Genomic DNA, 27,024 nt, shown 5'->3' with positions numbered 1-27,024 from the left:
ATCAAGTTATAATTTTAACTAATTAGCTGTGCAGGTTGTATCAAAATCAAAACTAAAATTATTATGGATATATTTCCTTTCACTTGGTGGAAGAGGTACAGTTATCACCAGTCTACTAGGAACCTAACAAATAAATATATTGATGCTATGGACACCATCAGTGAAACTAGAGGTGCCCCAGTGACAACTGTAGGATACATTCTGTTGGAACAGATGACTTCACAGCCTCATACAAAGCATCTCAATGTGAAGCAACATGAAGGAAGTATGTGCTATATACTCTCAGAAGGATTGCCAATTCTCTCCTGGCTACTTGTAGGGGTTGGGGAATAAGATTGCCAGATCCAGGTTCATGTGGGTCAAGCATTTCACATATGCTTGTACATAATGAAGGACAAGCATTTCACATATGCATGTATATAATGAGGGATAAGCTTTTTACATGTGCATATTATGAAAGTTGGTAATAATACAAAAGGAAATTACCATGAAACGTGTTTTATAAATGGCAAATTGGACCTAAATACTTCAATGTGAACAATATTCCCCACCTCCAGAAAACAGAAAAGGGGCTGTGTTTTGCCTGCCTGATCCACAAAAGTCCGTGGACACTTTAAAGAAGATTTTATTTTACCTCTGACAATGTAGGTTTGCAGTCACACTGCAACATGGACCACGGCATTTAAAAAATTACTCAGAGCAGGAAATGGAAAGCGGATGGCGGGTGCGAGGGTGGGACAAAGCTGCCTAACTATCACATTTTTTCCACCTCCATATGGACTTATCCCTGGTTGCTCACCAATGGGACACACAATTTAAGGATGTAAATTCAGTTTTGACATTCCTGAAATTGTGAGTTAAAAATGGCCAAAACTTGACCCAACCCTGGGCAGCCTCAGGATGCAGGCGACGTCATGTGGGACCATTATGCACGGCCGCCAAAATGGCAATTTCGGGTCACATGGAAAACGCAGAGGGGGAAGAAGTGAAGCAAACCGCTTATGCACGGGATGGGACACAATGGCGGCAAAACCCAGAGTAACCGATTATGCACGCGGCGACCCCGGCACTGCTTCTGCTTGCATCCCGGTCACCCAGAAGCTGCACTTTCTTCTGCGTTTCGCTAACGTGGCTTTTTCGGTGGCATGCACCGAATCTGTGGCCAGTTGCAGCCGGCACCGTGCGTTAACGGTGATTTTAGTCACTGCCATTCCACCCCAAATGTGCGCTATTCCCCCCATGCATAATGGGCCATGGAGGGGGCTCTAAATCCTGCCAACATTCAAAGGCTGTCCAGGAACATATTCCTTGTGCAAAAATGGGTCTCTGTGATTCTACTTCAAAGACCGTCAACAGCTGGTTAGACAGTTTACTAGTAATAAGCCCCCTTGGAACATTTGAAATTGAACTGAGAAATCTGAGGAATTAAATTCTTGGCCAGTCTTTCCTAAAGCACTGAAAGCGGGGACGTTTTAATGCCTGAAAACGCACTGCCCATCTACTTCATACAAGATTAAATTTAATCTGTCACTGCAGCTGCTCGTTAGAATTATGCCACAGGAGGATGCATAGTCCTCCCCTCTGCTGTCTGTCCCCTCTGTTTTTGTAAACATAGCTCAGTGATGATAACAGAGGTTACTTTAATGTTTCAGGTTATGAGATATCTTTAAATCATGGGAACCTATGCCAGCAATTTCTACAGGAATGGGGATCAAATCCTTACTGAAGTGACAGATCCTTCTCAAGCCAACTGGATTGTACTCCATTCAGAGATCTGCAAAAGTAAGAGCTGCCCCTTAATAAGTATCTGCTGCCACTGAGTCACTCACTTTCTTTAAGCCCTTTCCTCAATGGGATAAAATATTATTTTTATCCACATTTCTAACAACGGAACACATTTTCTTATATTAATCCCTTTTATGGTATAATATTTGCATGCTTAGAAATAAGACTTATCTTGTCATGCTGAGAACAGTGGGGAGAAGGGTCCCCTTTTATCTTTTGTACACTGAAATGCTAGCATTCTTTAAAGTGGTCATGGGTGTGGTATTAGCAATACTGTAGTTGTAAGGAGATGGCAGCAGGCGGCCAAACTACACTACTGGCAGAAGAGATGTAAGTTGTCTTTTCTTCCAAGGAAATCTGCGAACGATGGTTCTAAGGGAGGAAAATGGCTAGGGATCTGTACCAGAAAATTCTTAGCACTATTAGCCAGGCAAAATCTTTAGAGTGCTTTGGGGGAATGTCATGACAGTAACAGAAGTGGTAATACAGAATTTTAGTCCAGTTGCTCCATAGAGAGGAACCATTTTTTTCCTTGGGTATAAAGCTTTATGAATCAAGGCTCACTTTTTCAGATACCTGACAATGTGGGCTTATTGACACATGAAAGAATATACCCTGCAAAATGTTGTTGGTCTCTAAAGGGCTACAGGATTCTGCTACTCTTGGCTAGCATAAATTATTGTCATAGAAGCAGTATTAAAACTAATATAAATGTGATGGACTTTGAGTGGGCTGGCGAAAGTTTCTCCTAGTGCCATCCTAAGCAGAGTAATATCTCTTGGTGGTGGTGGTAGCAAGTAACATAAGACACAGCCAATTTGTGGGTTTTATAGGTAAGAAAGTTTTTAAGTTAAGAGGCATTCAGAGGTAGTTTGCCATTGCCTGCCTCTGCGCAACAGTCCTAGCCTTTCTTGGTGGGCTTCCATTCAAGTGCTAACCATGGTAATCCTTGCTTAGCTTACAAGACCAGGTGAGAGCTGACTAACCTGAGCCATCAAGCTCTAACTAATACAACACCTTTTATCACAAAGAATTAGCTTCTAGTTTATCCTTGCTTCCATGTGTGATGGGCAATACTTCAAAAGCAGACCTCAAAATGCTGTATTCAGAAAACCAAAACGTGAAGGGTTAATTTGTCACTGTCAAAGAGCTTGAATGACAGGCTGCTCCAAGCACTTGGACTGGTCAGCAACAGCTGTAAAAGAAGTGGTATAAAAACTGTATGCTGAGGTAAGTTAGGATTCTGACAGAAACCTGTGCTGAGATTTTAGTCATACAACACTATCTTAACTAAGTCTCTGGATTCATCATAAGCTGAAAGCAGTTCTACACAGTCAAGAGAACTGGGAATTATATTTGACATAGTGATTTGAGTAGTGGTTTTAGACTCCCAGTCAGGTAAAAGGAATGGGAATAATTTTTTTAGGAAAAGAAAAAGAATTCCTGTCCAGTTAAAAGGGGAAATTAGATGTGATGATTTCCTGAACTACTGTGAGTGGAACTTGCTCCAGATACCTCAGGAGTTAGAGGGAAAACCAGATGAGTTCAAAGGAACTCAAAGAAAAATATTGAAGTATTTAGGTAAAAATGGGGGGGATCACCTCAGTGTGCGAATAACTCAGAAATTAAGAAAAAGCTTTTATAACTCTAAGAAGCCTGTATTTAACTGATTTTTACAACTTATTTTTATCTTCTTATTCCTTCCCCTGTATGTTAAATAAAACCTTTTATTTTGTTAGACTTTAACATTGACTCAAATGCCATTCTGAAAGGGTTTTAGTAAACAGGGCTCCTATATCATCCCTTGTCATTCCAGGGCTGAGCTAACAGTCAAATTATCCGTCAGTGACAGGGTGGGACAGCAAGTTTTATTATTTTATACCAATGAATCCATGCTACTTGGGCCGCTCAGTCAGTGAGGGAATAGAATTTTATTTTTGGAGGGAAAAATTTACCTTAGTGTGAGGCAGTATGTAGGGGGCTCATATGACTTAAATGGCACATTAAAAGTTTACAATTTCAAAATTAACAAAATATTTTATTCAACAAAGAGGGAAAAGATCAGGTGAAATTGGGGTAAAATTCTTGAGGTAACTCAATGTAGCTAACTCTGAGGTAAAATCAGCACATGTAAAACCATCTGCCATATTTCAAGCTGATGAGAATTTAGTTCTTATATTCAGACTGATGAGCTATTCACGGTACCTAAAATCTGTATACTGAGAGGCTTTTGTTCCAGTGTTTTCCGAATGCTCCAGCATGATTTCTTTAGTATTCTCTGAGTCTTCTGGTTTTCAGAAGGCTAATACACTCTTTCCTGTTCTCAACCACTCTCTCTTGAAACACCAATACTCCCCTTGAGTTTTGGAATGACTTTTAAGGTTTCTACAGACCAGGAATCTGTTTACAGTTCAGAGCTAACTCCTGGTTAGTTAGGAAATTTCCTTCTCTTTCTAGAATAGAGGTGTGCAAATAAAATCGATATGTTTTTGGTTTGGGCCTATTAGACCTTTCCCAAAAATTGTTATTTCAAAGAAAAAAATCCCAGATCATAATACTAATGATATTTGGATCAAGGATTTTTTGAAATCCTGAATTTGGGGGGGGGGGGTGCAGAGGAATGGACCCGAGAAGAAAAATACTAATTTGAAAAAAAACCCCTAACTCTGGGGCTGGCTTTAAACCACACTGCAGGAGCAGCTGGCCCTAGGATCTGCTTGTGGCAGGCAGGTCTTTCCCTGCTGCAAGCTTCTCTTGCTTGCACATAGAGCTGAGCAGTGGACATAATATTCAGATTGGTCACAGAGAACAACCATGAGGATCATGTATCCTTATAGAGGAGCCAAAGTTTTTGCTAACGTTTGGACAGACCTGGTGCTAATATGTGTGTGTAGAAAGCAACGTGTTATACCTCCTGCCTCTCTTTGCACAGGATGGCAAGGCAAGTGTCACTTGGTGTTGGAGAAGATGGAGATCCTTGGGAGTGAACCTCCTGATGTTTGGCTTTCATCTCTAGTCTCTTGGTTGGCCACCTACAGTCATACCCCTGATGAGAGTAAGACCATAACCTGGCTGCCACTCTTCCTGTCATGTGACTCTGGTGATTGTGCAGCACAATGAGTCTCAATCCTGGAAAGAGGCAGAACCACTGGCCTTAAGCATCTGGCTAGGTGCACAATCTCCGTTGCTTAGGGTCTTCAACATGACCTGAATGTGATTCCAAAATGAATGAGTGCTGAAGAAGTCCATAGCTAGATTATAGCAATTGCTGAAAGAGTATTATGTTAAAGAGAACAGTTAAAGCAGTATGTTTAATCCCCTTCATTCTAGGAGATCCATTCTGAGCATAGTTTTTCTTGGCCACACATCCTGAAGAATACAAGAGTCTAGATCTCTAGAGGCACAGCTTTATTGCTTCCTTAGCAAAACTGATCAGGGCTTCATTTATGCTGGAGTTTACCAGGGTTCAACCATGCTTCACTTCTTTACAATGCCAGGATTTAACCCCTGAAGGAGTAGATAGATATTAAGGTATTCCAGAAGAGTTTTAAAGAGCATTCCCCTTCTATCTGGGATTAAGGTAAGAGATCAAAGGATTCTGGCTACAGACAGATTTAAATCCTGGATGCTCACTGGAAACGTATTAAGGCACAAGCCCTTTTAATGCACCGTAATATCCATTTCCTGTGCATCCAGTTCCAATGAGGTCACAGTATGTACTAATTCCTCAGGATCTCTTTTGTTCTTGCTTTCTGCACCGGTGGGATAGCCAGGGGGATTCAGAAAGCAAAATATCGTCTTAGAGAGACTGGGCAGCCACATCACAAATCTATAGACCATGCGTGGCTGGTCCCTCCTTTGCTTGGCAGCTGACTTTTAAAGCTCTGAAATATTTACTGCTTGCCAAAGGTGCAGCTTTGATGGGAAGCTGGGCTGGAGCAGGAAGACCCATTATGCACGGGGGTTTTAGCGCACATTCGGGGTGGAATGGCGGCGACTAAAATCACGGATAACGCACGGAGCCGGCTGCAACCGGCTGCAGCTTCGGTGCATGCCGCCGAAAAAGCCGCGTCAGTGAAACGCGGAAGAAAGCGCAGCTTCCGGGTGAGCGGGGCGCAACCAGAAGCGGCGCCCGGATCGGCGCGTGCATAATCGGTTACTCTGGGTTTTGCCGCCGTCGCGCCCCGCCCCGTGTATAACCGGTATGTGTCGCGTCTTCCCCCTCCGCGTTTTCCATGTGACCCGAAATCGCCGTTTCGGCGGCCGTGCATAATGGGCCGAAATGACAAAATAGCATGGGTGATCATGAAACTGAGCCAGAGTGAGGTAGATGTTAGAGCAGGCCTTCTCAACCAGGGTTTTGTGAAACCCTGAGGTTTCTTGATGGCCCTGGAAGCGTTTCCCAAATGCTTGGGAATTAATTGATTTTTAATATATTTTTAAAATTTGTTAAACATTGATCGGATAATATGACCATGTATAGTCACATCGACCTCCTCCCCCCTCCAAAATGGTAAAAGGTGGGCATGAATACAGCTATGCTTTCCAAATATATTCTGCATGATCACATCACTTCTGGGGTTTCTTGAACCCTAAAGAATGTTTCGGGGCTTTTTCAACTTCTTTGTTAGGAAAGGCTGGGTTAGAGTTTTAGTCTAGGATGTGGGAGGCCTGGGTTAGAAGAATCCCCCAGTCTGACATGGAAGCTTGGGCCAGTCTCAGCCTAGCCTACCTCACAAAGTTGTTGTGAGGATAAAAGGGAGGAGAGGATGACACACACCATTTTGGGTCCCCATTGAGGGAAAAGGTGGGGAGAAATGAAGTGAATCATCATCTTTCTTTTTGGTCTTTATTTGTATGCTTTTGTCATCACAAGTTTGTTTCTTCACTTGTCAGATACCCTTAAGACTTGCTTTAGCTCCTAACAGACTTTTTAATGCCACAGTGTCTTGCAAGCAACTATGCCATTTCTGCACAAGGAAAATGTTCCTGGACAGCTTTCACATGTTGTCAGCATACAGAGCCCCCTCCACATGATGTTGCCTGCATCCCAAGGCTGTCCAGTAGCCGAGTCATGATTTGGCCAGGAATCGAGAAAACTGGATTTACCACCCTAAATTGTGCAAACTATTGGTGAGCAACCAGGGATAAGACCGTATGGAGGGGGAAATGCACGATAGTCTGGCCAGCTTTGTCCTGCCCTTGCACCCATCCTCTCCTCTACATTTCCTGCTCCAATTAATTTATTTTAAACTGGCGCAGTTCGTGTTGCAGCATGACTGAAAACCTACATTGTCAAAGGTAAAATAAAATATTCTTTAAAGTGTCCACGGTCTTTTTGGGATCACGCAGGCAAAACAGCCCCTTTTCTGTTTTCTGAAGCTGGGGAATGAACTGGGAAAGAAGCAGGAAGGGTGATCAGGCTGCCTTCTCCTGATCATACAGGACCTTGTTTTAAAGCCAGCCATTAGCACAAAATATAGAATCATAGAATCATAGAGTTGGAAGGGGCCATACAGGCCATCTAGTCCAACCCCCTGCTCTACGCAGGATCAGCCCAGAGCATCCTAAAGCATCCAAGAAAAGTGTGTATCCAACCTTTGCTTGAAGACTGCCAGTGAGGGGGAGCTCACCACCTCCTTAGGCAGCCTATTCCACTGCTGAACTACTCTGACTGTGAAAATTTTTTTCCTGATATCTAGCCTATATTGTTGTACTTGTGGGATTCTTTCTTTTCTTTTTGGGCTTCAGTTACTTGTCCAGCCTTCTAACAACCGGGGCAGGCAAAAACAGCCCTGTCTGCTTTTTCTGTAGGTGGGAAATGAGCCGGGAAAGGGGGGGGCAGGTGATTGGGCAGCCTTCTCCTGATCACACAGGGATCCGAGCAGCTCATTTTAAAGCCAACCATTAGCACAAAATGTCTTTGGGGGCCCCAGTTTTCATGTTCAGTATCTCAGAAATCCACCCAAATAGAAATAAACTGCAAAAGAACATGAATTCCAAAATGGGAGGTGGGGGAATGCTGTATCATTCTGGTGTTGATTTCTATTTAAAATGCATCTCTGTTGTGGCATTACTGCAGAGCAACGTGGAAGTGCCTGTTGTAAAAAAAAATTAATTTCAGGGCTGGGTGGAGGGGAGAAAGTTTCAGTCCAGGAGATAACTGCTGTGCTGTGATTGGTAGCTTGCTGTGATTGACAAACCAAGGAGTGGAGGGAGAAGTTTGTGTTGCCTTCTGTCGCAGCCCTGTCAGGAGGCAAAAAGCCACAATGGAGCAGAAGGAATATGCCAGAAGGATCTTCCCATGCGGAGGGCTACAAATGCAAGATTTATCATCCCATGTTTGTAAGCAGGAAGCCACTCGCGTTTTACCCCTCTGCGTGGAAATGGTCCTAATTTTCCTCACTCGGGACCTGAGGATGGCTGTGTGAGGGGTTTCTCTGGAGACTCAGCAGTTATTCTTCTGCAGTGTTTCCATCCAGTTGCTGTCAGGTAGCTCTGCTGAAACAGCAAGTCACAAAATGTCCTGCTTTCCAGGCACTGAATGTGCCCCTTCAGCAAACCAATCAAAATTATAAATCTTATTGAGAAAAGTAATTGCGAAAAAAAAACCCAAGTTATCTCACATTGCAAGTATGAGATGGCGTCATTACTGTTAAGAATCTGTTAGCTTTGCAGTTACCCTAGATTTATGCCCTGTTCTTCTTGAATATTCCACAAGGAAATATCAGTTATTAAAATGAGGAATCTAGAGGTCTATCCCAAGTGTTCATTATCTGGATGCTTCTCTAAAAATGCCATCCTAAGCAGTTACATCTTTATAAGCTGATTGATTTTTATATGGGGCCTACTCCCAGGAAAGTGTTACCCATGTTAATATTCTAAGTGTGTCTTTTGCTTTGAGGGGAGGAAACTCCCAAACAGGGAGATTAACAAAAAGAGGAACAAGGGTTTGGAAGTAAGATGATCGTACTACTCATTCAATAAAGTTATGACGATGCGTGCAGAAATGGAAGGTGCTGGAGCAGTTGTTAAGGAGCAACAGTACAGATATGATTCCAAAAAGAATAGTTTGCTTTCATTTAGCCTATTTTGGTAACTTTGCAATACCTGTAGAAATTAGGCCGCTTTGCTTTGCAATCCAGTCTTGACTAATACAAGTGCAAAGCTGTAAGGTAAAGGTAAAGGCAAAGGTATCCCCTGTGCAAGCACCGAGTCATGTCTGACCCTTGGGGTGACGCCCTTTAGCGTTTTCATGGCAGACTCAATACGGGGTGGTTTGCCAGTGCCTTCCCCAGTCATTACCGTTTACCCCCCAGCAAGCTGAGTACTCATTTTACCGACCTCGGAAGGATGGAAGGCTGAGTCAACCTTGAGCCGGCTGCTGGGATTGAACTCCCAGCCTCATGGGCAAAGCTTTCAGACGGCTGCTTTACCACTCTGCGCCACAAGAGGCTCATAGCAAAGCTGTAATCCTGGCTAAAAAAATCTTGCCCTACTACCACTCACCTCCAAATCCAAAACGCCAAGCATTCTGCTAAGTGTTGTCTTCGTGCTGGGATGGTAGTAACCGTCTGGCCAGTAAATATTTGCACTGCGCAATGCTTCTCCCTGGGCTTTGGACAAGAAGCGAGCAAGTCCTTTCGATTCATTTGGCCTACATGCATGATGTAAATCAGCGCTCTTATCTCCTTTGAGCAGCGCTCGCCAATGATGCACTTCACTGGTATCAAATTAGAAGGATCTGAATCACTAAGCAATGAAGGTTATAAAAAGCTTTGTGTACTCCCCTGGTGTGCTGAAACACCAAAGTCACACCACGGGAAGGTTAGCTCTCTGAGACATTTCTTTCGATTTTAAAAGAGGAACAGTGCATAAAAGTAACACAAACTGCTGGGTAGTCAGATGTTCAGAAGTGTAATAGTCTATCGTAGGGGAGGCTTGTGTGTGGGGCCCCCTGACTTTGGTCCCTGAATGCTCTGCCAGGTTCTTATCAAAGTCAAGTAAATTTTCACTCAGTCTTTGGGATACAGACTTTTCATATTTTAATGTTAGATAATTCTTTGGACTTTGTACCCAAATATGCACTAGGGTGGCCAGCCCGGTGTTGAGAACTACCTGGAGATGTTGGGGATGGAGCCTGAGGAGGGTGGGGTTTGGGGTGGGGAGGGGAGGGGCATCAGCAGGGCATAATGCCATTGACTCCACCCTCCAGTGCAGCCATTTTATCCAGGGGAGCTGATCTTGGTCATCTAGAGATCTTGTTGTAATCTACGCTCCAAAAACAGTCCTTCGTGCCAGGCAGGCATTGAATTTATTACAGCGATAAGGTCAGGCTATGTGGCAAAAAAAATCGATCAAAGTGCCTGAGACATTGTCTCTGTAGAGATTTTTCCCCCCATCACTTCCCTTATTTATTTTTGTGATCACAGCCTTCTGGTTCACCTGCCCTCACTGCTACAAAGTCCTTTGAGCTAGGATGAATTTGAAATTTAGTCCATGACATCACAGTGCTCCATCCGAAAGCACATTATGACATCATGGAAGCTTAGACACAAAATCCCCGCATGTAATCTATGTAAACAACATCTGGGGCAAATAAGATCATGTTGCTTTAAATATCTTGAAAAAAGTATCTATACTGACGTTTTAATCAAGTCAGATATAAATGAATTGATCACTCAAATGCAGATAATTAATTTAAAAGGCATCATTTGGATGAAACCGTAAAAGAAATGCTCTGGCAGTCTTCAAGCTGCAGCTGTACAGATACTTATCCTGGATGCTTTAGGCTGATCCTGCACTGAGCAGGAAGTTGGACTATGGCAACTTCCAACTCTACAATTCTGTGATTCTATATCTTACAAAATAAAATGCAAACAAACCTTTAATTCACTTTTTTTTCCAAACATTGTTACAATTGTTAAAGTCAGGTGTAACTATATGTTTAGATTCTTCTCCCCCAATAGCCCTATGAAAAATCTGCCGTCTAACTTTTATGTATATCATGTTTCTAGATGAACAGAATGTAGCAATAAAACTGTCCTAAGAGTCCTGTAGAAAAGGAAACCAAAAATCTTATTTTTTCACACGCATGGTCTTGTTATAGGGTTTTTAGTCTGCTGGACAAGAAATCTCTCAAGCAAATGACAAGTAAAGCTTCAGTGACTCAGAACCTTCCCTTTAACTTAGTATTGGAGAGAAAGTCTTTTTCTTTTTTGCAGCTGAGTTGGAACTTTCCTAGTCTTGACTGAAATGCCTGCAAGTGTGGTTTTAAAAACTTTGAAGACATTGGCAGCAGCTGCTGTAGAAGCTCTCTGGTTACCTTTGAACACTTTCCTTTCCTCCTTGTAATGCTTCTGAGCCCACAGACAGAGACTAAAGGAAATGAAACAACTTTTACAACAGTGTCTAATGAGGACCATTTGGATAAATCCTCAAACTACCAATGTCTTAACACTGCTAACAATAATAGGCAATACCTCTCAATTATAAATTTGATCCCTGCCCTGCTGATTCTTCCTCACAACAGAGTTGCTCAGAACGCAATTAGCAATAAAACCATTCCTCTCTGAGTGATGTTAGAGGCATCTAGTGCAGGTCAATTAGAATGTTTACAAAGGGCTGTATTAGCAGGGGGGGATGGCATAGCCCAATTACATCAGGGTCAGAACTTGGATGGGAGACTGCCAAGGAAGTCTCTGCAGACAAAGTTCATAACCAAGCACCTCTGCTGCTCAATGGCTTTGAAAGTTCCTTGCTGGACATAAGTGCACATAACACACACATATAGAGCTGTCTTATGCTGAATCAGTATTGTCTATGAAGACTGGCCGTGGCTCTCTGGATGGAAGTCCTTCCCGTCACCTCCTACCTCATCCTTTTTGCTGGGGATTGAACCTGGGACCTTCTGCGTGCAAAGCAAAATCTCTACCACTGAGCCACGGCCCCTCCTTGATGGCACATATACTAATAGGTGAATGCACATGCATTCAGATAAGGAGGAAAAGATTTTGGCTATCCAGAGTCATCATCTGTGTCCTCCTTGTGGCGTTGATGAAAGGTAACAAGGTCTGTTTTCAGTGGAGCTCTATTTTCGTTGGAGCTGAAGTCTTGTGTGCTGCTGCTTCACTTCCATTGGAGCTAAGGCTTCCAAAAAAGTTCAGCCAGCACGCATTTCTCTGTCTCTAGCTTTGAATGCAAGGCACTTAATACACTGACAATGCAGCCCTGTGCAGATATAAATTCATGAACCTGCCTTAGGCTGAGTGACTTTGTGAAGGTCAGTGTTTTCCTATCTAGCTGACATTAGCTTCTCTGGATCTCAGATATTTCACATCACCTAAAATCTGATCCTTATAATTGAACCTGGAAGGTTCTCTGCACAAAGCATGGCCTCTCCATAGAGGGTACTGACTTCAATCCCATAGAGGGATTGCACTGTATGGTTACATCCAGAAGACTACTTCAATTAATTAGGTGAAACGGAGAGAAAGAGACTAGCCCAAGAGCAGGGCAGAGTGGGGATTTGAACATAGGCCTGCCAGGTCCAAATCTCGTATTCTAATGGATGGACCATGATAGCTCTGCAATCTCTAGCTGACTACTATCAAATGGCCTGCTCACAACAAGACTAGAATTTGGACCATAGTCCTTTACAGAAGAAGAAGAGTTGGTTTTCACTACTCAAAGGAGTCTCAAAGTGGCTTACGATCACCTTCCCTTTCTCTCTCCTCAATAGAAACCCTGCAAGATAGGTGGGGATAAGAGACCTGTGACAGGACTGCTCTGTGAGAACAGCACAATCTGGACTGTGATTGCCCAAGATCACCCAGCTGGCTGCATGTGGAGAAGTGGGGAATCAAACCCAGCTTGCCAGATTAGAAGCTGCTTCCCTTAATCACTAAGAGGCAATAGAACACTGTTTTTGTAGTGATATCAAATCCTCATCATGCAGCAATTCCAAATGGAACTAGTCTGTACAGGAGATCAACATATCTGTTGCATGGTTTGGAATATTAGGAGTGTTGGGCTAGAAGCTGGGAGATTGGGCTTCATGACTTATTCCTATTCCTATGACCTATTCCTCTCTCAGAGTAACCTCCCTCACCAGGTTGTTGTGAGGATAAAATTGAGAGAAGAATCATGTAAGCCACTCTAGGCATCTTGGAGGAAAGTTGAAATAAAATGTACTCGTGGAGGCGGACAGAATTACTAGCAGAAAGAGTTTGGGGACACTGTTGCAGTTCAGGCAAAATCAGTCCCCTCTTCTTGGTGACTGGGTTCAAAAAGACACCTTCATAGGAGATACTTCCTTTCATGTGCTGCTCTGGGGGCACATGGGATGACACCATCACATCCCAAAACTGTTAAGAGGCCAGTGGTGGCTGCATAAGAATTCGCCATACCTTCCTTAACCCCTCACCCTGTGCAGCCTTTCTGGACACATGCTACCAAATCATATGGCACTGAACCAAACCAATGCGGCTTCAACACTTGAATTTTCCCTTGAAGTAGCTTCTACTGTAACATAGATGCTCCCTCTCCCTAATAGAACTAAATCAGCAGCAACTGGAATCTTCTCTGACACAGTGGTATTCTTGCTTCTGTTTCCGAAGAATCTAAGTGGTCAGATATTCACTCGACTGTAATTTGCAATTAGACTCGTCTTTCACTTTAGCACACTCTCCTTAATGTTGTCAAATTGTCTGGAAAGGGAGGCTGACTGGCCAGAAGGCAAAACGTGAAAAAAGAACCAAATAGGCATAAAGCAAACACTAGCATACCATCCCTGAATTTCTTGTCTAAACTGGAGTTCTAAAGCATCTCTTTTTCCCCTGAATAGTGACAGTACCAGAGGTACAAAGAATCTGGAGTCGGTTCCTTATGCTGCAGCCTGATGAGAAGGGAAACTTGCCGCGAACATGTTTCCTCCAAACCAACACTCGTTTTGGCCAGAAGGTAAAATGACATCTGTCAGGTTAACTAGTTCTTATTCTGCCTTTCTGGTTTAGGCCTGCATGGAAAAGGCTGAATTCCCAGGGGAGTTGGCAGCAATACAGAGGAGCCCTGACCATCAGAAGCCCCACCCTAGTTGCATCCAAAGGTGCTGAGCTGAATCATTTGGACAATATGAGGTGCCTATACCAGTCACTGGTCCCCAGTCAAACTGATTGAGCTGCAAAGCGACAGTCGAATGGGACAGTGAGTTGCAAAAGACTATTTTTCTATCCTGGGGAAAATCAAATCAATGCCTTGGTCATTCTCACTGAGTAAGATCTCTGACGCAAATTTGGAGAAGAGATTCTTTTTATTAAGTCAGATAATAACAAGCACAATTGTTTATAGCCTGATGAAAGAATAATCAAGGGGGAAATCATCAATTGACCTTCCTTGGAATACTTCCACTGATATTAATAACTCGCTCTAAACTGTGACATTTCCCTTATTAAAATAAGACAACTCTAGATTAATATATTGTAGTGCAACTACTTCTAAATGTTCTCAAGAAATGAGCCTAGCTGAGTCCATCATTCTTTTAAGATTTATATATATATATAAGTTTTGTAGTAATATGGCAAAAAAATTCAGAAAAGTATCTGCAGTATTTGAGGACTAGCGATTTAATTACTTCTAAAAGATCATTTAGTTATTCCATCAAAATTGTTTGTCTTGTTATAAAACCAGGTATTTAGATCACATTGATTTTTTTTTAAAGACCAATAGATTGGAGAAAATTCCTCTAATGTTATTAACTTAAAAACTGAAGCACAACTTCTTTCATCTGCAGCAGTTGTTCTTTCTACTGTTTCTCAGATATCCTTTGTAGATAGTCAATCAATGGCTTCATTCAGATATCACAAGAAATCATAATTTAATTAAACTGACTATAAACAGAATTGTTTAAATATAGGGCCTCTTCCCTAACCATGTTTTGAACTTGGTTTATTAGCCATGGTTGTTAAAATGTGGTATTGCTTGATGTTTGAACGTACACATCCTGTCTTAATGCTTGTTCATTCCCCAATACCACAATTGACAGACTAAGAAATTACGGCAAACCATTGTCAAGGCAAACCAGGTTAGAAGTGATCATCTATCAGCTGAAATTTGGCTTCCCAATAGGGTTGTCAGGTCTGTTGGACCAGCCAACAAGGGATGGAGATGAGCTTACCAGGAGTGGGGAGGGAAGAAGCCAGAAATAAGTGATGTAAGCACCTCTACTATAGAGGTTTTGACCAGAGTGTCCCCTCATGAAGTCTCTGATGTGCTTATGTCACTTCCAGGTGATGTAAGCAAGTCATGTTAGTTTCCAGCTTTTTTCCTATTAGTGGGGGAATTTGTCCTGCTTCTTGAGAGCCCTGAAATGGAGGGAGAAGCTCCAATCCTGGGACTGATGGACAGTAGGATTACTTTACATAGCTATAGTTAAAATAAACCACAGTTTTGTTCTAATGTTCACTATGGAGTACGTAGGTTAGGTCCAGGGTCTTCCATAAGTCACATGTGATGTCAGTTGGCATCACTTCCAGGGTTATTCGAAACACAAAGACTATTTCAGGGGTTCCTCCATGGTCAAAAGGTTGAAAAAGGCGACTCTACAGTGTGAACACGCCTGAGTAGTGTACTGGTTCTATATGCGTCTATTTTGTGTGCCATCAGGAAACTTGCTTTTTGTATATGTTTGCCCATGCGGAGATTATATATGTACAATTTGTATACCTGTAGAATACACAGCAATATGCCCTGATTTGGATAGTGCAGGCTAGTCTGATCTCGTCAGATCTCAAAAGCTAGTCCGGGTCTGCCTTGGCCAGTATTTGGATGGGAGACCTCTGAGGAATACCCAAGTCACAAAGAGGAGGCAGGCAATGGCAAACCACCTCTGAAGGTCTCTTGCCGAATCAGAATACAGGATGATCTTGACAGGCTCGACTAAATAGGCTAAACTAAATAAAATGAAATTCAATAGGGAAAAATGTCAAGTTCTGCAGGAACTTCCTAGGCAGGAAAAACCATAGACACAAATATAGGATGGGGGAGACTTGTCTTGGCAGTAGCATGTGCAAAAAGGATCTAGGAGTCTTAGTAGACTATACAATGAACATGAGTCAGCAGTGTGACTCGATGGCTAATAAGGCAAATGGGATTTTGAGCTGTATCAAACGGAGTATCATGTCCAGATCACGGGAGGTGATGGTACTGCTTTACTCTGCTCTGGTTCGGCCTCACTTGGAGTACTGTGTTCAGTTTTGGGCACCCCAATTGAAGAGGGATGTAGACAAACTGGAGCATGTCCAGAGGAGGGCAACAAAGAAGGTGAGGGGTTTGGAGACCAAGACATATGAGGAAAGGTTGGGGGAGCTTGTTCTGTTTAGCCCAGAGAGGAGACTACTGAGAGGGGATCTGATAACCATTTTCAAGTATTTAAAAGGGTGCCATATGGAGGATGGAGCAGAGTTGTTCTCTCTTGCCCCGGAGGGACCGACCAGATCAAATGGGATGAAATTAATTCAAAAGAAATTCCGTCTAAACATCCGGAAGAAGTTCCTGACAGTTAGAGCAGTTTCTCAGTGGAACAGGCTTCCTTGGGAGGTGGTGGGTTCTCCATCTCTGGAAATTTTTAAACAGAGGCTGGAGAGCCATCTGACGGAGAGGCTGATTCTGTGAAGGCTTAAGGGGGTGGCAGGTTACAGTGGATGAGCAATAGTGTTGGGAGTGTCCTGCATAGTGCAGGGGGTTGGACTAGATGACCCAGGAGGTACCTTCCAACTCTATGATTCTATGATTCTATGATTGCTGTAGCCACTCTTTCCCTGATTTCTTGGAAGGGGGGCAGTTTGGGTGCAGTAGGGCTCAAACTTCCCAAGGCGCTGGATTGGGTCTGTGGCATCAATCTAGCCTTCAGCATTCATGAAACAGAACCTTAATTGGTTGATTGAACCAACAGCTTCATTTAAATGTCCAATAGAGGAGCTCAGTGCCTCAGTACATAAATAAAAGTACGGTAAATACAAAATGCATTCTGAAGATATGCAGTGGGAAAAAAAGAATGTGAACTTGAAGATGTGACACATCTGCCAGTTGCTACGGATTATGGTGCCGCCTAATGGGAAGCATTTCTCATTAGTGCTGATTCATTTACTGTAGATATATTTCAAGGGAAGGGAAGCACAAATTGCAAACACCATTTTCTTGTTGAGGTACATTTTTTAAGATTGTTAAACAGGCAGCTTTGCCTATGGAACATTTACTCTTCATTGCTCTGCAGCTAATAAGGAAACAAGCTTGATATTCATGACAATAAATTGAAATCCTTATTCCCCTAGTGTGTCTTTAATAGTGTTTTGGAAACCTATCTGGTTTTTAATTAGAGTCTGAGGAATTTATAATTGCTTTGCTGTCTGTAAAAGCAAGAGGTTGTCTCTTTCTAGAGAGGAAGAAAAGCTCCAGAGCTGAGCAGCCTACAGTCTGCCCTAACAATGGACCCAAAAAAGAGAAAGAATTACAGCTGAATCTGATTTCCACAGGTTCACAATCCCATGATCCTTCTACAAATCAAGGTCATTCAGAAGAGCAAGAGAATTTCAAAGCTGTGATATGTCTACATATTCAAGCCTCAAGGCTTGTCAACACTGATTAAGGCACTTCTGTGAAAAGATAGAAAGCTGAAATTTGGCACACACGCACACATAATTCCAAGGTACTTTTATTACTAAACAAAGGGGCATTTTTATTTTGGTCATGCAGCTCTGGTAGCTATGACATTTATTTCACAATTCCTATCAGCTTCTCACACTCTAGCAGCATAGCAAATCCGGTAATAGAATGTCGGATTATCATAGAATCATAGAATCATAGAGTTGGAAGGGGCCATACAGGCCATCTAGTCCAACCCCCTGCTCAACGCAGCATCAGCCCTAAGCATCCTAAAGCAAACTTCTCTCTTGAACCAACATTACCAGAGTCCCCAATGTGGTGCCCACAGAGACCAATTTCAGCGTTACTGAAATTAAACTGTGAAAGTCGTCTTGTGGCTGGCTCTGCCTCCTGTGGCAGCCATTTTGTGGCAGCCGTTTTGTTGCTGTGCCCATCCTACTGTGTCACAATTCCAAATGTGCCTGCAGGATCCAAAATGTTGAGTAGTCCCTCCACCCCTTCATTTGGATAATTTATTTTAAAATATTGGAAATTTGTTGTTAGGTGCGAAGTCGTGTCTGACCCATCACAACCCCATGGACAATGATCCTCCAGGCCTTCCTGTCCTCTACCATTCCCCAGAATCCATTTAAGTTTGCACCGACTGCTTCAGTGACTCCATCCAGCCACCTCATTCTCTGTCGTCCCCTTCTTCTTTTGCCCTCTTCTTCTTTTGCCCTCAATCGCTCCCAGCATTAGGCTCTTCTCCAGGGAGTCCTTCTCATGAGGTGGCCATAGTTGCCCCATTGGAAACTATGGGGCCCAAAACTGAGACCTGTGGTACCTCACTGGATGCCTCCCTCCAATCCCTGGATTCCATCTCCCAATCAGATGGAATGCCACTGAAGAAACTGGGACATCCCCCACATGCCTATAAGTTGGGATGAAGGCAATAATTATTTTGTGATTTTAGTGATTTTTTTCCTGAGAACAGGTTAAGGATAGAAGGGTAGGAAGTTAATAAAAGCTCCAAGGTATGAAATGATTGATAGAATGTCCTACAGTGGGGACATCTGACATGGGTAATGCCTTTGCAGCAGAAGTCTCATGTCCTTTGTAAAAGCTCCACCCTGAAAAAATAAATCCCCCTTACCACCAGATTTTAATTGGAATAAGATGGATTCATTAAATTCAGCCCATGTCAGAAAACATTCATTTAATTAAAATTATTAATGAAATAAGTTAGCTTCTTTCAATCAGTTTGGAAAAGGAACAGCATTTGTCTCTGACAGATGAACTTTGTGTGTCTGGGTCACACAGAAACTATGAAAGGGAGCGCTGTAAATTCCTGTCCATCCTCCGTATTAAGTTATCTCAGAGAGGGAAAAGGATCTGAAATCCAGGACCCTGTGATAATTGTGGCAAGACAAAGTGCAGCTGAAATGAGAACCATCTTCATGTTCCATAAGCAACAAGAAATTAAATGGAAAGCATCCAAAAGGAAGAAAAATGTACCAGGAGAGAAGGAATTCTTCAGATGTGAAGCTTTAATGAGTCAGCAGGTGGTGGCTGGGGATTGGGAACTAGAAGCTGAAAGCAGCCAAATAAGTCTGCAGCTCAAATTAAGGTAAGGACAGGCCATCCTCACTCCCATTCACTCCTGTGCTTATTAACTCAGATTCCATAATCTGTGGAGTCTCAGCAGCTGGACTCAGTAGCAACCATTTCGTAAAGGCTGCACAGTTTAATTTCATTTGTTGTACATGCCAGTCTTCTACTGGCCTCTTTGGTACTGAATGCTGCAGCCAGGATGTTGACTGGGGTAGATCACAGGGGCCGATTCCCTCCAATTTTGGCGTACCCACATTAGCTTCCAGTTTGTTTCCAGGGACAATTCAAGGTGCTGGTCTTGGTCTTCAAAGCCCTGTATTGTTTGGGACTACGGTACCTGAACGACAATGCTTTTAAACCTGTCAAACCACTGTGGGGCCCTGCTTCAGGTGTCCCTGCCTTTTGAAATTAGGTGGGTGGCAACCTGAGAGAAGGCCTTTTTGATGGTGGCACCAAAACTCTGGAATTCTCTTCCCAGGGAAATTTGCCTGGCCCCTTCCATCTTCTCCCAGCATGTAAAAACTTTATTGCTTCATTTGGCATTCTCTTATTGATACTTCTTACATTCACCCAATGTTTTAATTGTTGTTTACATGTTAATTTAAATTAATTTAGTTCCAGATTTAATTATTTTTATGATGTGTTTGTTGGTTCTGTGATGAGATTTTTATTATACATGTTTTGATTTCTTAGCTGCCTTGGTGACCCTTTGAGAACTGTAACATTTAAAAAAATATATTAGAGTGAATATGTAATAAATATTGTGGTCTGAAGGATTCCACAGATTACTTATATGATTTCTTATTTAGGAGCCTATTTATTTCCAGGTTAGAAGTGTGAGCTTCTTCCTACACCTTTCTCATCAGGAAGAAGCTCCCCAGATACTCCTTTGGTTTCTCGCTCATAGCAAGAAGCTATGTGTCAGAAACCCCTATGTATTTCTGCCATGATTATATTTTGCTGTAATTCAGTGTATCTATCTAGCCTGACCTATATGCCCTGATGTAACCCAGATGCCCTTGTTTGACACCCCAAGATGGATTTCCTGCTGTTGTATTTCATGCATGCCAACCTCCCCAAACATTCCTCACCTCCTCGCCCTTATTTCCCTCTGTTCCCCTCCCCATTTTGTTTCCCTTGTTTCCCATGTCTTCCTGTCCCTTGAAGTGTGGACTGTTATCTCCATATTATGACTCCTTTTGAACTTCCCAGGGGAGAGAGAGCCCCCATATTACCTACCCTGTGCTTTGTAAGCCAGTTCTGACTATGCGTTCAAAGTAGATGCTTATATTTTCTAATAAAGAAACTTTATTCTAAGAGTTTACTTATTTAGAATTGAAGTCTCTCACCCCATGCAGTTAATAGAAGCAATGGTAATCCATCTCTTTGTGACTCCTGTCCCAGGCTGATTTACCATATGAGGACTCACCCCTATCTGATTTTGGCAGAAAGAGGGAACCCAATCTATGTTAGCCTATAAAGCTCTTCAGACAGTGGACTCAGGCGGTGGCTTTAGCTTAGTGAAAGAGCCTCTGCCTTGTAGGCAGAAGCATTCAGGTTCAATCCCTGACATCCAAAGTTAGAAGAACCAACCAGTGGGTGACATGAAAGACTTCTGGTTGAGACACTTGAGACTTGCTGCCAGTCTGAATAGACAATACTGACCTTGATGGATGCGATAAGGGAGCTCTACACTGTGTTGGTCAGTCCACACCTGGAGTACTGTATGCAGTTCTGGAGGCCTCACTTCAAAGAAGATATGGACAGAATGGAGCTGGTATAGAGGAGGGTGATGAACAGGATCAGGGGCCTGGAGAACAACACAGAAAAGCCGAGGAACTTGGGAATGTTCAGTCTGAAGAAGATAAGGTGAGGGGGGGAGGACACGATTGCTTTCTTAGAGGAGGGCTGTCCCTTAAAGGAGGGCAGAGCAGTGCTTGTTGGCAGCAGAGGACAGAACTCACAAAAATGGGTTTAAATTACAGGCAGAAAGATACCCGCTGGATATTAAGGATTTAAAAAAAAGGAGTTGTTCAGCAGTTGAATTGGCTGCCTTAGGAGGGGGTGAGCTCCCCCCCCCCCATTGGCTGTCTTCAAACAGTGACTGGACAGATCCTTATCCTGGATGCTTTAAGCTGATCCTGCATTGAACAGGGGGCTAGATGGACCAGATGGCCTGTATGGCCCCTTCCAACTCTTATGATTCTATTCTATGCTCCTGCATGATAAAGGAAAGCATCAGACATGGCAGCAGGATCCAGGGAAGGAACATGGAGTTTCTGCCAAGGAAACCAGTAAATTGCATTCAGGAGTTCTGTTTATTTCACCCTGAGGGTTCTTTCACCTGCATTGGCTCAGGCATTCCCCCTGTTGGTCTTTGGCTGAGCTCTTTCAATTCCAGCCCAGCAGCTGCTGCACTTTCTGTGCAGGCCAGACAGCCTCTCTGCTTCAGCACAGAACTTTTGAACAAGCTTTTGTGGTGATTTATTAGATGCAAGCTCTTGACCAGGTTTGAACTGCTTTTCTTTTATACAATTGAATTATACCTACCACGCCTTTTGCCTTTCTGTTTTGACTTTTAACAAAACTCTGCTGGGATGTTTACATGTCTCAGATTTGTCCACAATGGAGTAGAGCTTCATCCTCATAGTAAAGGATTATTATTGATATGGGATGATGAATGGGTATTCTGAATTATACTAAAAAGATTTTTGTCTGATTGAGAATCATAGTGGAATTTACAGCGAGAAATATATTTAAAAGTGGAAAATTGAACATTTATAGGAGTATCAAGATAATTCTTTTTCTTTGTAATTACATCAAACAATACAAGTTATAATATAGTAATACTGTTAAATATTATGTTAAAGATTAAGGGCTGTTTAGGTTTAAATGAGGAGAAGATAGAGTGATTTGAAGAGGAGGAAGAGAGAAAAATGTATATCTTTAATGTTGTATTATATAATGAATAAGGGCTTCTAAATCATGTATAAGCTCCTTTTTTCTGTACGCTTATAGGGCTATTTACTTTCTTGAAAATTTTTATGCACACACACACAAACCCACACCATATGAAAGATGATGTCTTAATTCATACTTTGAGTTTCCCAGGTGCAAACCACATTCTGCCTCCTGAGTGGAAGGAAAGCTTGTTAAAATAGGAAAATTTGTCAAGTATAGAATTATTAGATGTTTTGGTTGGAAAGGAGGATCTAAGATGGAGCATGTCCAGAGGAGGGCAACAAAGATGGTGAGGGGTTTGGAGACCAAGATGTAGGAAGAAAGGTTGGGGGAGCTTGTTCTGTTTAGTCTACAGAGGAGACGACTGAGAGGGGATCTGATAACCATTTTTATATTCTCAAACTTGTTTAGTCTTTGGAGGAGGAAGATATATTAATTGGCAAACCATAAAAATAATTATGCATTGCACTCAAGCTAAGATTGACTGACTGGTGCAATCATCTCTTTGCTTAACCTGTTTAGTCAGGGGAAGCCAAGAGGCAGAAAAGTTATCTTGCTTGAAATTTGATTCTAGTGCTCCCTCCTGTGGCAAGGGGAAATGCATGTAGTTTATTAATAACCAAAGAATAATGGATAACAATGGCTTTTTAAAGGATTTTAGTCAGGAGAGGTTGGCAAAGGTTATTACCATTGCAGACTATTAGGGCGAAGTGATTGTAACTTTCCAGGATTATCTCTATGAATGAAGAAAGATGACAGATAACACATCATGTGTACAACCATACAACTTGCCTCATACATTGATGACAATATCAGAATTCAAAGTGGAAGGTCTTTAGTTGTATATGCCCCATAACATTATTTGCCCATACCCAGATGGTAAAAATTGCTCATCTACACCCAACCACATTGGTTGGATGTGTTTTTGCCTCTCAATACTATTTATATTTGCCTCTCAAAAGTATTGGTATTTGCCTTTCAATAGTTTACACAGTTCTCAACAGGACTGGCAGCTCTCCATGGTTACAGCTTATTTGTGGGTGCTGTTTATGTTTAAATGGAATCAGTGATAAGCTTTGTTCAGGCATTATAGTTTTGGTGCTTCAAACTCGTGTAGTGGGAGAGCATGTGTACCCTAAAAGAAATCTGAATTTTCAAGTATATGTACTAATATTGAAAAATAGATAGGACTGCCCTGTTCACAACAGTCAAGAAGGTTGCCCATAGTGTAATCTCCTCTTATGGACAACTTTGATCACCAAAATGATTTAACAGGATTCTAATTTGAATACACTTGTTTGCTTGCATGATATATAAGCTACTTTTCAAATATTTCAAATGTAACACAGCATAATTTTTAAAAATTAGTGCCAACTTTAGCTAACCGAAGCAATAAAACAACCAAATATGAATCTTACTGTTATATTTGCCACAGTGCATAAAGCTAAATGATACCACGAGAAAAACAGAGTATGCATGAATAAGTATTAAAAGACCATAGAGAAAAAAACCATTAATCAGTTAAATAATGCACCCCAAGCTCTTCAGAGGAAGGATGGGATAAAAATGTGATTGATAGAGAAATTTATTTTTCTCATTTTATTATGAGGCTTGATAAACACTAAATCCAAATAATAAATGATCCACTTGTTCCCATTTATTATTAGTAATTCACATGGTTTCAAGAGACTTTCATAGCATAATAATAAGGGATTTGAATCCCTGACCCATCTGGAACTGTTAGTTACCCGCAATATGTAATCTCACCAAGAGCTGCTGTTCTTTAGTTATATCTGTTAATGAGTTTTTAGGTGTATTTTGATTTCCTTAAAAGTGGGTGGGTATATTTGGCAGTACTGTTGAGTAAATGGATGACAGGCCATCGCTCCCTCACGATCCTTCTGCTTTTAACCCTATTCACAAAAGTTAGTATAAGTATCATTTAAAGGAAAATAATACAAAATGGGCACTGTCTAGGTAAAGCTAAGTAATTTAAAAGTCATACCTGTTTAAAGAGAAACTCTGGTAAAAACTTCTTAACCTGTGCCTAGATAATGCCCCATATATATAAAACAATAGCCAGTAATTCTCACAGAGAGGTTTGTCTTTGGTTGCTCCACTTCTATTGTATTGAGGAGCATTTAGTCCATTCCTAGGGTCTGATGAGACAAAGCTAAATAATAAATCTTTCAGTACTCTTTTTCAGTCAATGAAAGCCAGTTTGGTGTAGTGGTTAGGAGTGCAGACTTCTAATCTGGCATGCCGGGTTCGATTCTGCGCTCCCCCACATGCAACCAGCTCGGTGACCTTGGGCTCGCCACGGCACTGATAAAACTGTTCTGACCGGGCAGTGATATTAGGGCTCTCTCAGCCTCACCCACCCCACAGGGTGTCTGTTGTGGGGAGAGGAATGGGAAGGCGACTGTAAGCCGCTTTGAGCCTCCTTCGGGTAGGGAAAAGCGGCATATAAGAACCAACTCTTCTTCTTCTTCTTCTTCTGATCCCAACTCCTTCTCCAAGCTGAAGTCTGAGCAATGCTTCAATGTGATAGGGAAAGACATTATTTTATGAACTCTGGAGGAAAAGTGCTCCTGATCATGTACCTTCGCCTGCCAAATGGAAGGTTTCAGCTAGAAAAGGCAGTGAGTGCCACAACAAAATGGCTTCCAGTGGTAGGTGGGAGCAGTCACAAGATGGCTTTAATGGTGTCTACCTCCTTATATGCTGAAAGGTTGCACAGAATGACAGGCTACTCCAAGCCAAATATGCTCCAATGATGGAGGCAGCTGTTTCCAAATGGATGTTCCCTGGGGACTCAAAAACATGATGCCCCTGGGTTTTTGGAAGCACCTCCTGCTCCAGTGTGGTGGAGGAAAGTTAGGTTTTGCACTTTGCTTTAGGGAATAGATGCTTCAGGAAAGAAGGAAGTAACCCCCAGTACCTCTATCGACAGGTGCTCAGGCACCCATGGACACTATGTTGAGGATCACTGTTGGAAAGATATGCAATGTTTTAGTAACGAAGAATCCAGTTCTCTGGCCCTAGGCCACAGAAAGTTTCACGTCCTTCAATCCCATTGAAATCAGTAGGACAGGTTAGCTACAGTTCACCTGGATGCCAGTGGTTTTAACAGGATATGTGTGTGACTCAAGGTGATACTCTTGTGAAACATGAAGAGGAAGTACAGTTATGACATTTTTACATGGCTGTTTCTGTCACTAGGCATTCAGGTAATACACTGAAGCCCAAAACTGCTATGTGGATATCATTTACAAGGGTGCAGATAAAAGAGCCAGAGTAAAAGGGAGGTATTATGTCTTCTTGGATTGCAATAAGTTTCTCTTTATTTGTTTCAGTTATTGAATCAAATTCCTATCACAGATGATGACCGGATAACATTCCAGACCTGTTGTAATGCTGTGTCGTGGCTCTCTAAAAGCAGCCTGGAATCCAAATTAAGAGGTACCACATGTGCAGAATTTACCTTTGCCCGGATTTATGCTACTGTTATCAAGTAAAATTCTCTGGCACTATCTCCTATGAATCAGTTTATACATATTTTCTGTCTACAAAATTGACAAAGCTCCCCTCCAATCATTGAGCCTAACTGTACATTACAGAGTCCATGGATTGTATCCAGATCTGCCACAAGGATTTCTAGTGAAGTGTGAGTTGTAAGTTCCTCACTGGAAAATCTAGGTATTAGGGAGTTAGGATCAGGACTGCAGCATACAGGAAGAAAGGGTTTTTGCAACCTGATAGGGCGTGAGGGGTTCTTACATACCCTATTGGGGATTCTACATGTATCTCATGGGTATAGATGGTGTTCCAGAGGAATAAATGGTGCTCCAATAATAGCAAAGCAGGGGTGTTTGAACCTTCCCCCATCCAACCAAGATGGTTATAAAAGTTATCACTAGTAGAATACAAGAACTGCTTTATGGGGTTAGGGCACTGGTCTGCTCTCTATCCCAAACAAAGGCCAGTACTGGATTTTAAGCAGGGCAATATTAGTACTGTATCTCATCTTACAATTCAGTGCCAGTGCTCTGTAATTTAAAAGCACTGAGTCCTAGCGATTTCTAACTGATGGGACAGGGTGGGTTATGCTAGACTAGAGGCTGTAGCCAAGCTAGCCAGATTGATGGTACTGGCTGCTGAAGCTGAGAGCAGCAACAACTAAAGGTGGAAAATGACAACTTGATCAAGAGTAAATTCTGGACAAAAGGAAAAAGAAATCTGCATTGTATAGTGCAATCCTAAACAAAGTTACGCCCTTCTAAATCCACTCAAACCAAAGTAACAGATTAGGATTGCAACTCTTAGACCCTTAGGGGGTAGGATGGCAGCAGCATTGTGCACAATCGGGGCTGCCCTTCTGCCGCCACCCTGTATTTCCTGCCCCGTGCATAATCGGTCTTAGTTCCTTAGAAGTGTACTTAGAATGCATTGTTCAGTGTTTAATGCAGCTTACTTGATAGAACAGTAAAAATATTGGACAAGTTTGTATTTAAAGCTCCTGCTCAAAATAGCCTAATTTTGACATCTGTTTCCCACTTCTACAATCTTTCTTTCGAGCATTAATGAATGAGACTAACCATGCTGTTTCAGGCCTACTGGATGCATTTAGTTTGTTCAACACCCCTCATTATATGTTGTAGCCTGAATATGACACTTTTTGTAGGCTTGGTTGATGGTCTTCACTGACAAATTGATAGATAGGAATCAGTCAACCATACTGAACTTATTAGACCTTCAATTGATTTTGGAGCTGCTGATCAGGAGGCCTTGGCAGCTTTGCTGGGCTGCAACACATGGCATGACTTTAGGGGGCCACATTTGACTAGGGAAGGTACTAAAAGGTAGAGGCACACTCACCTTGGACACATTTCTATTGTATTTCCTTCCTTTCTGTTCACTGTGTGCATAAATTGGCGAATGGGTCAGAAACTGGGCATCATCTGCATGCTGACAGTATTTTTCAGTCCTACTCCATGTTCTTTCTTCTTTTGATCTGAATCAGGTCAA

General features: G+C 42.2%; 1 protein-coding gene across 4 annotated transcripts in view; it reads left to right on the top strand.

Annotated features, from left to right (window-relative positions):
* Positions 1–27,024, top strand: part of LOC143841291 (uncharacterized) — a 188,566-nt gene that overhangs the window by 10,213 nt on the left and 151,329 nt on the right. For all 4 annotated transcript variants that reach the window (XM_077345416.1, XM_077345415.1, XM_077345413.1 and 1 more), the window contains exons 2-4: positions 1,653–1,782; positions 13,631–13,746; positions 25,353–25,458. In XM_077345416.1, the coding sequence (XP_077201531.1) occupies positions 1,674–1,782; positions 13,631–13,746; positions 25,353–25,458 (331 nt within the window). In that variant the 5' untranslated portion in view covers positions 1,653–1,673. The remainder of the gene's footprint in view (positions 1–1,652; positions 1,783–13,630; positions 13,747–25,352; positions 25,459–27,024) is intronic.

The sequence above is a fragment of the Paroedura picta genome, chromosome 7 (assembly GCF_049243985.1).
Source record: "Paroedura picta isolate Pp20150507F chromosome 7, Ppicta_v3.0, whole genome shotgun sequence".
Taxonomy (NCBI): domain Eukaryota; kingdom Metazoa; phylum Chordata; class Lepidosauria; order Squamata; family Gekkonidae; genus Paroedura; species Paroedura picta.
Note: the sequence above shows the minus strand (reverse complement) of the source record. Positions and strands in the feature narration are given on the sequence as shown.